This window comes from Sylvia atricapilla, chromosome Z (assembly GCF_009819655.1).
Source record: "Sylvia atricapilla isolate bSylAtr1 chromosome Z, bSylAtr1.pri, whole genome shotgun sequence".
NCBI classification, from domain to species: Eukaryota; Metazoa; Chordata; class Aves; order Passeriformes; family Sylviidae; genus Sylvia; species Sylvia atricapilla.
Window position 1 is genome coordinate 88,335,531 of NC_089174.1, and position 12,227 is coordinate 88,347,757.

General features: G+C 46.3%; 1 protein-coding gene across 8 annotated transcripts in view; it reads left to right on the plus strand.

Moving 5' to 3' along the window:
• NEDD4L (NEDD4 like E3 ubiquitin protein ligase) overlaps window positions 1–12,227 on the plus strand; it is an 83,867-nt gene that overhangs the window by 38,112 nt on the left and 33,528 nt on the right. For 3 of the 8 annotated variants that reach the window (XM_066338644.1, XM_066338645.1, XM_066338646.1), the window contains exons 3-5: window positions 1,238–1,319; window positions 3,156–3,194; window positions 4,527–4,580. In XM_066338644.1, the coding sequence (XP_066194741.1) occupies window positions 1,238–1,319; window positions 3,156–3,194; window positions 4,527–4,580 (175 nt within the window). Of the gene's footprint in view, window positions 1–1,237; window positions 1,320–3,155; window positions 3,195–4,526; window positions 4,581–6,999; window positions 8,852–12,227 lie in introns of those variants that run through there. The other 5 variants (XM_066338639.1, XM_066338640.1, XM_066338642.1 and 2 more) reach the window with 5 other exon arrangements.

The window sequence follows — 12,227 nt, forward strand, 5'->3', positions numbered from 1 at the left end:
AGATTTAAAAAATAATCTGTGCCACTTTCACAGTTTTCATTTTCCGTAGGCAGAAGATTCATCCAGGGTATTTTAGCATAATTATAGTATTTTTAAGGGCTCCTGAAAACAACATTGCCCAAGTATGGATTGATAACCTAAATCTGGGAGGATAGCTGTAAATATTAGCACGGTACATCAAGCAATTCAGAGCAGCATCAGCATTTCTGTATAATCACTTTCCTTTCTTCTAAACCTTGGTGCCTAATGCTGAACTTAATTGCAGTTTGATAGGAATAATCAATCCAACAAGGTGTCTTGTTTATTCTTGTTTCCAGCTTTGTGACATTTTATGTTTGATACATGGAGCATCCACTGTAATGAACATGCAAGTATTGATTGTTCTGTTGTGATACTGTCACAAAATAGTTCTTTAAATTCAGGAAGTATCAGCATTTGAACGACTTGGTTGGAAAATGTGAGTGTCTGGGGGTGTTGTGAGTGTCCCATGCTGATGCTTCTGAAAACCCTTGGGTCATCACCCAGCTGAGTGGGCTGCAGCCTGGGGGGAAGCACCAGAGCAGCTCAGAGTCCAGGTTTGACTCAGGACCCGTTTCCTCCCTTCGAGCAGAGGCTCTGCTCCAGTTCCACTTCCTGACGCTGTACCTGCATGAAGTTCCTCTGTTCCTGCAGAACGCTCTTTTGCCAGTTGAGAGCACAGAACCATGGAAAGGTTTGCATTGGAAGGGGCCTAAAGACCACCCAGGTCCACCCTCTGCAGGGCAGGAACAGCTTCCACTAGAGCAGGTTGCTCTCTGTCTGTCTGAATCACTGCTGGTACTGTGCAGCTTGGTTTTATGGTTCAAGAACAATTACAGCCACTGCTTCAAAATGCTTCCTGTTGTATTCCCTGTCAGCCTCCAGGGGTTAGTTGCAGCCAAAGCCCAGAGCTCCCAATTTTCCCTGACTGGTTTTAATGGAGTGCCACGGGCATGGTCGTGGGCAGAGCTGTGTGGGAGCAGACAGGGACAGAGCAGCAGGGAATGATCTCTGCTCTTATGGGCAGGGTTTAACTGAGCACATCAAACACTCCTTTTCAGTGTGTCAGTAGCTCACTGGAGTTCTGAGCTTTCACTGAGGACAATTCCACTCAAGTGTTTGGAGGGGCTGCTGTTAGCCAGTTAAATGACAAATTCCTTCTGCAGTGCTCTTCAGCTCTACCAGTGTAGGCCATTAAATCTGATTTCCTCTTTTGCAGTGACCCCTATGTGAAGCTTTCCTTGTATGTAGCAGATGAGAACAGAGAACTTGCGCTTGTGCAGACCAAAACTATCAAAAAGGTACGTTGATACTCTTTTTAATTCCATGGCTTTGGAAGGATTAGCAACACTGGAACATAATTGTATAACATGATGCAGCAGTAATTAAAATCATTACGTACATATAAAGAGGCTGGACCATGTGGTTTTCTCCAAACCAAGATCAGAGAACAGGTGCCTGTACCTCAATGTGTCTGTCTGGAGACAGCACCCAACATGTTGCATGTTGTTCCCTAAAGCTGGGCTTATCAAATGCCACTGCACTATTCATGGGTTCTTTTTACAAATTCATGTTTCTTTGAAAGACATGGCTGAAATAAAGGACTGAGAAATTCTGCTTTAGTTATAGTTTATCTGACTTGTAACAAAAATGATCATTCTGTTCAAAATTTCCATTTTCAAAATATTTTCCTAATACGGGAACTTAAACCAACCAGAGGACAGAAGATATGCTGTAAGAGAGCTTGGGATTTCTTACCTTTTGAATGAGAACCAAAATTGGGGTTTATTTTGTATCTCAATTTGAGTTCACACCAACAAAATTCCACCAAGGGATATTTGTCATTATTGGCCAGCTAAGAGTGGGACCTGTGAGGGTGGCAGAGATTTCTGTGGGTTACCAGGCATTTCCCCAGGACTCTGCTGCCTCCTCCATCGGGTTCCCCTGAACTCTGTGGTTGAGCAGCATTTGGAATGAATGGATTATCAATGGGCAGTGGTGCCCTCAAAACCAGTGTTAAGCCAGTGCTTTGGTAAGCTGTATGTACCCTCTCTTGCCCACAGCAGGAGCATTTGATGAATACAAGTGTTTAAAATGTAACATTGTTTTCCCTTACTGCTTCTTTTCGTTTATTTTTTACTGAACGCATTGTGCTCCTTCAGGGAAAAAAGGTGAAAGTTTCTCTGTGCCCACAAGCCCATCGCTGCCCTTCCCCTCACTGACTCACCTGCCCTTCACAGAGATCTTCTCTTTGAGGAAGTATTCCCAAGCTGTAGAGATGCAGTGTAGTCAGCCCTCAGGTCCTGCACATGAGGAGTCCATTGGATCCGTAGCAAGGAGTAAGATAAACAGCCAAGATTCCCCTTCTCCACCAGAACAGAATTGTCGTGGGTGTAAAGCCAATTTTTCCTGTCAGCTCTGCCCATAAATCTCTGCTGTGTGAGAGCATGAGGGAATGATTTGGCATGAGCGCAAAAACATTGGACAGATTGTCCAATTGTTTTTATACTTACCCAAGCTTGAATTCCCCAGATTACTGTTTGTAGTTCTCATCTTTTTTTACCAATTTGTTATGTCATGCTTGAGCTGGCTTCAGCCTGCAATCTATATGCACATTTTTTCTATGCATTTTAGTCAGGTTATTAAAATTAAAATCCTTGGGCTGAGAGGAGATTGGAAGAATACCTTACCTATTCCAAGGACTAACCTTTCTTTTGGGTTGTTTTTCTATTTTTTTTTCTGTTTATTTCACGGTATAAATCTGAGCATATTTTTGTACCCATAAAGTTACCTTTGTGTTTAAAAAATACTTTTTTTAAAATCTGTGTTTAAATGAATCTTGAGAATTAAATGTCTTCAGGTTTTATTTTTATAGGTTCTCAATGATTTGTCTTTTAATCATCAAAATCTATTTATATTTAACATCTATTTTAGGATCATCTGACTCAAATATCCTCCCACATTTGGTTTACTCAATAGAAAACTTCTAGATGGCAATAAATTTTTCAGTTTCTTTGATTACGTGCTTTTCTTGTTATTTTCCTAGAAAACTGTCACTTCCATGTATGTTTTTATAATTGCACATCGGTATGTAAATATTGTTATTTCTCTTACAAATATTGTGATTTCTTTTACAGACACTGAACCCTAAATGGAATGAAGAGTTTTACTTTAGAGTAAGTTCCTCTATTTGTGGTCATTATTAGAACATGCACAGCTGATGTGATGTTCTGTTTGTTGTTGGTGTATTAATTCAAGGAGCTGCTTGCCCTGATGTCCCTACCTGCTGCGTTTCTGCGGGGATGGAATGCTGGGCAGGAACTGGCTCCAGGTTACTTGGAAACTGTTTCCCACCCTGGCATTATAGAAATGAGGGGCAGTAACTTTGCTGCTCAGTTGCAGACAGTATTTTTCCAAAGAACAGCTGTTGGCCTTCAGTGTGGTGTGGCTTCCCCAGAAGCAGCTCAGGTGGGATTTCAGGGGGTTGCAGACGTTACTCTTGAGCAGTGGCTGAGGGCAGATGTGGCAGATGGTGCCTCTGGGATGGGAGCTCTGGGAGAACACTGCCACCAGCAGAACGTTCAATGCTCCAAGCAGCTTTTCTGGGCTTTGCAGCTGAGCAATACAGACCTAAAATCTCAGGGAAAGACAATGCACAGCGCTGCTGCAACACCTCTGGTATCCTTCATAGCTGCTCTGTTCAAACATGTCGAAATTCTCAGCAATAATGGGACCTATAAAGTAATTTAGACCCTATTTTGTGTGTCTCAGTTCTCTGATTTTCTCAAAACTCCATCTCCAGCCCACAGAATTATCAGTGCATTGTGGTATATTATTTCTAAATTTTCTTAATTAAACCTGCTGGTCATGGTAACCTGGCTTGCAAAGCTTTTCTGAAAAAAAAAAAAGATATCAACTGGATCAAATAGTATAAAACTTGTTGTTTAATAGCAGCTGTTTTGTCTTCCTGACAGAGTTCTTTTTATATTTGTTTTTGTTCTTTTAAATGTGGGCAATCTTTCTGCTTCAATTTAAATGAATAATTTTCTGGAGGGACATTTGCTGTTTTCAGGGGTGTTTTCAGACTTTTGTGGGGTGTTCCAAGTGGGTGTGTGTTAAATGGGCTGGAGATGGTCAGCGATGGACAGTCAGAAACACACCTGGATGTGAAATTCTGCAGGAAAGGCAGCAAAACCTCTGCTCCTGATAAATCAATCAATTGATTTAGTTAAGTCAGTCAGGGAGCCTTGATAGTCTGTCCAGCCTGGGACTGGAGTCCTCTGCCAGGGAAATGCAGTAGCTGAGTACAGCAAATAAAAGCTTTCATATCAACTGCCAGGCTCTTCCCACTTGCAGTAAGGTTCTGGTGCTCCAGTTCAAGTAAAGATTCACATCCGACCTGTCAGTCCTGTCCTCTTTTCCTTGGTTTGATTGCTACCTGAGCTGGTACCCAGGTACTGCTGTAGTCCAGCTACTGAACTTCCAGTGACATTTGGGTTTTCTCACAGGTGAACCCAACCAACCACCGGCTCCTGTTCGAAGTGTTTGATGAAAACAGACTGGTGAGTGCTTGTTTTGGTTGTGTTACACTGATCACAAGGCTCTGTGAGCCACAGCTGATGAGAATACAACACAGCTTCAAGGTGTCTGTGGTCTGTTGTTTCAGTGAGTGTGCCAAGAAACACGAATAGATGTGTAAAAATCATTTGAGTTTGGGACTAAAAGGGCACCAGAATGGTCCTCCTCAGGCAGCCCTGTGACAGAGCAGTGAAACCCTCACTCTGTCCTTCTGTAGGCTCTGCACTTCAAACCAATCAAGTCCTGACCTTCTTAGTCGCTGCTAAAGCAGCTGCCTCAGTCCCTGATCATTTTAGTGTCCCTCTTCTGTTCTTTAATGCTTCTGCACCTTGCTTTGGGAGGTGTTTACCAGAGCTGCACCTCGTGCACACGCTGTATGTGTGAGGGTTTCAGGCCGGGGGGGAATGATGCCCTGTTTGGTTTCAGTTCTCTGCCTCACAATGCTCACATGGTGTTAGTGGGTTTAGTCTTTACCTGCATTGACTGGTGCAGCAGCTCCTCTGGAGAAGGCTTTCACCATCTGATTGCTGCCAGCTTCTGTTATTGCCATGATCCACGGGAAAAGTGACAGTGTCCCTCTGTACCTCTGGGGTTAAATGTGCCGGTGCTTGGGGGTTTGCCTTTTGACACCATCCCTCTGGTCATGAGATCAGGAGTTAACATTTTCTGGGCTGGGGGCAGTGTAACCTTTACTGAACTTGTTTACATTCTGAGAATTAAGATCAGAGTTGTGAAGATACTGTCATTTAAAAAAAACTGTGTAGAAGCATCTGTCTTCAACAAATAGGTTCTTTCCTTCTGTCTTCCTAATAAATAAAGAGCAAAGGAAACCTTGCAAGCTCTAATCTGGGGAGAAAGAGGACTGGGCAGCCCAATGACTGGATCTTTCCTCAGGAGGAAGTAAATTGGTGAAGTGTGCCCCTACAGTGGGCTGACCAGGAGCATATTTATTTGTATGTAATGATCATAATGACCACTTGCACTATTCAAACTGCCACGTGCCTTTGGAATGCAAAGGTGCCACAGGAACAAGGAGGTAGGTAAGAGAAAAAAACTCATATGCAGTGACAGCTGGGAAATGACAGGTTGGTGTACTCATTTCAGACACATTGCTTTGGATTTTCAAGTTTGTATGTGCAGTGCTGGCCTTACCCTGGCAGTTTCAGTACTTTTTATTCTTGAACCGATTTGTGTGTGTTCTCCTTCTGGTCCTGCCTCCAAAGTCAGTTTGTCCTTGGGCTTGGAACCTCCTGGCCAAGGCAGCACCTGGGGTTAGGAGCCATGGCTTTCCTTGCAGGAGGTCTGTGGCAAGGGGACTACTTTGGGGGGTTTGGAGTAGCAGGTTTCCATCAGGTTGTGTTTGTAGAATTAGAGTCTGAACTGAATATTTTGGCTTTACTCTCACATACTTGTTGTCAATACTTAAATGGCTTTTCTTGGGAGGACTTTGTTCCTTCTTGTTCCCAGGTTACCAAAGCACACTCTGCATCATGTGTCCTTGCCTTTCTCAACAGAGTGAATGTGATGTAGCTTCATTCTGGGTGCAGGACCGTGTTCCTGAGTAATATGTTTTAGCTGAAGAATAAGATAAAATGATACCAACACCTGCGCTTCTACAAGGCAGTCTCCAGGACCATTGCTGTGTGGAAGCTGTTCACATTTTTGTTGTGTCTCGTAATCCACATAAAACAGCGTGGGATTGTGCTGGGTGCTGGCAGTTTGATCAGTCTGAGCAGCCATTGCTCTTGGGGTTGGTAACTCTCTGGGTTTTGAAAGCAAGCTGCTTGCAAGCAGAGTTCAGATGCCTAGGCAGAGGACTGACCCGCCGCAGACAGATTTTCAGAGCTGTTGACAAGATTTCAGCTTTCCAGTTCTCCCAGGGAACAGCTGTCCAGGCCTGAGATGGAGCTGCACTTCTGGTTAACCAGAGTTCCTTTTCTGGTGTGTGCTGAGAAGTGTGGGTGCCCTCAGGGCGCCGAGCGTCTTCGCTGTAGCGGGGCTGATTTAGGGTGGTTGTTTCCCATTCTGGTGTGTCCTGGCTGCCTGTCCTTCTGCTGAGCTCTCCTGGCTCTCGGAGGCTGTAACTGTACTCGGCGCTGGCAGTGCCACGCGTGCTGGCATTGCTGCCTCCCTCCTGGAGGCCGGCCAGGGGCAGGCACTTCTGTGCAGGGACTGAGACAAACCAGTACAAACGGACATGCAACACCCAGCTCTGCTCTTTCCTCACCTGTGCTGCCTGGTAAATCTGGAAAAGGAGCTTTGTGTCCCGCTGTCCTGCACGTTTCTGCTGGTTTGACTGTGTGAGAGGTCTCTGCCATGTGTATGATTGCTTGCTTTGTAGTTACTCAGAGGGGAGTGCAGGTTATATTGCTGCAATATATATATATGTGTGTATGTATGTTCCCTTTTTAAAGGCAAAAGTTTGTTGCTTAACTGTGTTATGAGCATGGTTAAAATTGAAAGCATAACCATGCTGAATTTATTCCTGTTCTGCCATGGCAGCCCAGAGCTGTAACAAACCAAAATGTTACGCTTGCAAGAATTTTCCTCATCTGCATGTGGTGTTGACTTAAAACTGGTAACGCAAAATGGAAGCGTTTTTGTTGTAGTTACATTTTGGTGCAAGTGCTTTCTCCGAGTGTGCCCTGTGAATCCGATGTGGTTTAGATTTATATCAGCGCTGAGCGTATTCACTGCCTCAGTCAGCTGCGAGAGCTCTCCCACTGGGGCCACTCCTCCCTGATGGAAAAGGAGCAGCTGGGAAGGTGCTGTTTCAGGCTCTTGCTGGCATTAAAAAAAAAAAAAAGGAAAAAACAAACTCCTCACACACTTGCATTGGAGAGGGGGAAGCAGGCCACGTGACTCCCACCATCCTACCCTATGTCACCATGTGTGTAGGAGCGCTGACTGCTCCTGCCCAATCATGCCTGGAATGCTGCTTGCCACTTGGGCTATTTCTGCTATCTGTCGCTCCCAGGGCTGCAGTGCTAACCGTTTGGCAGATGGGACACTTTTTCTCGGAGTTTACGTCTTTGGTTTTTAACTTCTGGCAGTGCCTGAATTGTTGCTGTTCTCCCTCTCCTTTTCTCCTCTCTGTAAAACCATGGCCCATCGGCTGCGGTTTCATTTCGGCTCTGGGAGAAGCAACACAGCCCCCGAATCGGAGATCCTTTCCCGGGAGAGAGAAGATGACTTTTTCATGGCATTCCACACCTTGCCCAGAAGGAGCAGCCCTCACGCCTTCTCGCGGCACGGAGCGGATTGTGGCGGCGAGGGAGAGTTGCACGAAGTGGGCTCCTTGAAAAGGAGCACATCCATGTTTATCCCGCAGCTGCTGAACGGCATCGACACGCGCCCCACCAGGAGCTCCTCCGTGCAGATCTCGCTCCAGCGCAAAGCTGCCGACGAGAGCACGGCCCTGGAGTCTCCAGAGGAGATGCTTCCCTGTCACTTGGCAGACTCCAGGGAGCATTATGCATCCCCCGTTGAAAACCACTCTTCTCCACAGGTGACTCCTGAACGTTCTTCTCCCAGGCTGACAGAAGAGTCAGGGCAGCAGACAGATGGAACTGTTTGCTGTAACCGAAGGATATTTTGCAATATTCCTGCTAATAACCAGAGTGAGGAGCCTCTGCTGACTGCCCAACGAGAAGAAGCAAGTGAAGCAGCTTCGGGTTTAAACATCAGTGGTGTGAGGATTCAGCATCGGGCCTCGAGTGCAGATGTGCCTCAAGTTACTCTACTTCCCTTTGGTCCTGAGGCTCCAAATAATGCTCCCACCCCTGAACCCCGGCGCTGGTCCTTGCAGCATGTGCCAGATCTGTCAGCAAACTCAGGGAAAAAGTTCTTTGTTCTCCAGTTACAGCAGCCACAGACAAGTGGTACAGGCGTGGGAGGTGGAGGGAACTTTGGCTTCACTGGCACAAAAGGGGACAGACTGGTCAGGTACCCTCGGATACGGCTGGAAAGGAGTACTTCCTACCCTGTCCAGCCACCAGCAGAAGGAATTAGCCCCATAGGTGATGGGCTGAATTCAGAAGTGCCTGGAAACAGCAGGAACAGGGCAGAAATACCTGGAAGCAGTTCAGTAGAACGGATGCCTCAAGGGCAGGGATGCCTGTTTAAAATCAGACCAGATCAAAACATGAGGCAGCAGCACTTCAGGATTCTTGTCACGCGTGGGGCTGAAGAACAGAGTCAGGCTGTTGGTAAGGGAGGTCGTGGCCCCCCTGCTCCTACAGCAGCCGGCACCACAGTAAGTATGAGTGTGCTTGTGCTGGTAACGCAGACTGCCTGACAGAGGCTGCCAGCCTGGAGCCAGCTGCAGCACTGCCGTTGGTGGTGCTGGAATGTTCTGCCTTTCTGGGGAGCGAGGCACGAATCATCTTTATTTCTGATCGAGCGGAATTTTGCTCTCAGTTATGATTGCATCCAGTGTAATGTTTTCAGATCTTACTGTCGTGTGTTTCTTAATTCACTGTTTTGTCAGCTGGAAAGATTTTTTGAAATCAGAGCATTCAAATAGCAAATTAATGTTCTTGTTAACTGAGTTGGCTGAGACCTTGCTTGCATGAAGAACTCTTTGTGCACTCTGGTTTTAGAAACAAATACTTTGACCCTTTCTAAATGTAATGGACACGTGTGTACTTCTACTCACTTTAAAAGTGTGTATTGTAATGTGATAGTTGTTAAGACTGTGGGAATCTTAGGGTAATTTCAATCAAAATACTGACTGCTAAGGTACCAAGAAGTCTGGGGAAAAAATAATCTTTGTAATTTTTCTTTCCTCCTTCTGGAAGTGAAAAACATGCCATGCTTTTTGTGTGCCACAAATCCTGATCTAGGTCCAAGTGCGAGTGGCTGGGCACAGCTCAGTAAAGAGCCTTGTTGTTTGGATTTGCCTTGACTGGCGTTAGGATGGCAGAATTAATCTTCTGGGTTTGCTTTGTTACAGCGGCTGAGCACTGACGGTTGATGTTTTTCAGCCACTTTTTCAAAGCCCAAAGTAGGAACGAAACTGAAGGGTTTAGATTAGTCATTTGCTTAAATTGCTTCGCTGTGCAATCCAACACGGCCCACTCGAGTTCCCAGCTCAGGGATGCTGTATTTAGCAGAGCCAGCTCTGGCTCCAGCTGTGGCGTGGTCGCTGAGGAGATTTCAGGCTCCATGGCTCCTGTGCTCTCAGGCACTGAAATGCAGCACAGGGACAGCTGCTCCCTGCAGCAAGACCAGGGGTGACTCTGCAGCTTTCCCGTGGAAAAGCTTATGGGCTCTGTGGTTTTCCAACCTTTTTTTTTTAGCTCTTCAAAGAGTAAAATAAAAAGAAATCCCTTGCTGGTACAAGTTTGGTTCCAGGACACGTAAGGGAGCAGTATGTCGTTTTCCCTTTCCTCTTTATTATCCCTTGCTCCTTTCCCAGATCAGCTGTTTGTGGAGACCAGCCACAGCCAGTTCTCTAGGTGGCTCTGGGATGTCAGACCTAGCACAGAGGCAGCAGAGGTTTGTAGAGACGTGCTCTGGGGTCTGTGCAGCTCTCATTTTCCCAAAGGATCTCCCCCTCGAAGTCCGTGCCTGCATGCCCCCTGTAGTAACAACTCCCATCCCAAAGACATGCTGCAGTGTTCCCAGAGGAGAGTGAGGAAATCTGTTCCTCTGTGCTTTGGTTGGAGTGACCGTGAGGAATGGATTGGGGCAGCTGTGCAGCGTGGCAGGCACAGAGGCGCTCAGCCCATGGCACTGCATCCTGCAGGGCAGAGACTCTCCAAGAAAAAGAGCTGATTGAAACTCCAACCGTTTTTGTGGTGTTTCTCATCGTTGGAGTAAATCCGGAAATACCGTGGGTAGAGATGATAGACTGGGCAGCGTGCCATGGGAAGTGTGGAGAATGGAAACATTTGGATGCAAGTTTTGTTGCATTTTTTGACCACAGAACATTCCTTGTTAAGGTGCCATTTTTAATCTGTCCCACAGAAGTTTGTTTGAAACATCTATGGCGTGAGTAAAGGGAGTGCCTGAGATATCTGATCCCTTAAGCTGAGGGGAGAGATTGCCATGGTTTATAGTTGATAGTGTAAAAACTAAAAAATTGTGGAGTGTCCCAGTGCAAGAAGTTTATGTGTATGTGATTGATATAGGGCCTGGGCCGGGGCTGGGAGCAGCAGCTGCTGCAGCCTGATTTATCTCCCAGCAAACATCCGAGCGGGCGTCTGCAGTCCTGCTGCTCCGAGTGGTTGTGACCTTTCAGATATCTGCTCTTTTAGACAAGTGCTTTGGGGCAGGCAGGATGTCTTTCATTACCAGACAGAGTGAAATATTAAGTAAAGGCTGAGCTCATGTCAAACTGTGAAAAATTTTATTTGCCTGCTCTGATATTTTATATGCCATGCAATAGAATGTCTGGGCACTGTGCATATCCCAACTGCTGTTGTTTATCACTGGGGGCTGTGAGTGCAGAGCTGGATTTGTGGGAAACACTTCAAAAATGTACTGGACAACTGTTGGAGAGAGCTGACAAAGGCATCTTTGTGAGCAAAATACAATGTGCCCTAACAAAGTGTTGCAGGAGTAGGACTGAATTATACTTAGTAAACAAACAGAAGTGGCACCTCTGCGTTCTGCAAGCCTGCATTTCTCACAACTCAACTCTTTGTCTCCTTTCTTAGAAATCGTTTTAGAATAAATATTGTTACAGAAGTACAGAGAATCTATTTATGCTCCGAAGATCCCAGCTGGGATTGGGATGCATAAACTAAAAAGAGCAAGCTCAGATAAGGGGAAGGGAATCTTCCTCTAGTGGAAGGTATCCCTGCCCGTGGCAGAGGGTTGGAACGAGATGATCTCTTGCAACCCAGCCCATCCTGGGATCCTCTGCTAAAGGCAGTCAGCAGTCACAAAGGCCAGAGTGCTCATGGCAGGGCGCCTGGCAGACTGGCATGGGGGCACCAAACCAGGGACCGAGTGCCTGAACTCTGGCTAAAACACTGCTCTGGCAACACCTCCTTTCTGTCCAAGTGGAAGCAGGGCTGGGTGAACGTGTGTTGGGAACTGTCAGGAAAGGGATGTGATCATGACAATATTAGCAAATAAAAGGGCAGACATACCCAGTAACTCACCCTGGTTGGCCTTGTTTGGATCAAAGGCTTCTGATGTGCTGTGCTCCAGGAGATTCATGGTCTGTGATACGGGAGCCTTGGGGTGGCATTGTCTTGAGTGTATCCATGTATTCCAACAGGAGCACAACTTTATTTCACTGAGAACCCTAGGCTGGATGCAATACTGCAGGTCTTACTTCTGGACAGGTCAGCGTGTCCCTTTCAGGCCAGCTGATAGGTACAGCTCACCTGCACTCGGGCATTCTTGGGAGGCAGGTGTGTGCCAGCTGCTGGGCACCTTCCAGAGCCTGCTTTCTCCTCAGATCTGCACAGGACTGATGCAGCTCAAGGGCTTTTCCTTCTGCACTGCACGTGTCTGTGTTTGCTCTCCTGCTTCAGGGGATGCTCCCTGGACTCTAAACAGGCATTTCTAGAAAATAATTCGTGCAGCCTCAGCTGGAGTTTTAAATGGTTCTAATGAATAGTGCTGTGAATTTCCTGGCTCTCCACTTGCTCTGTAAGGAGTGTGGATGGCCATCT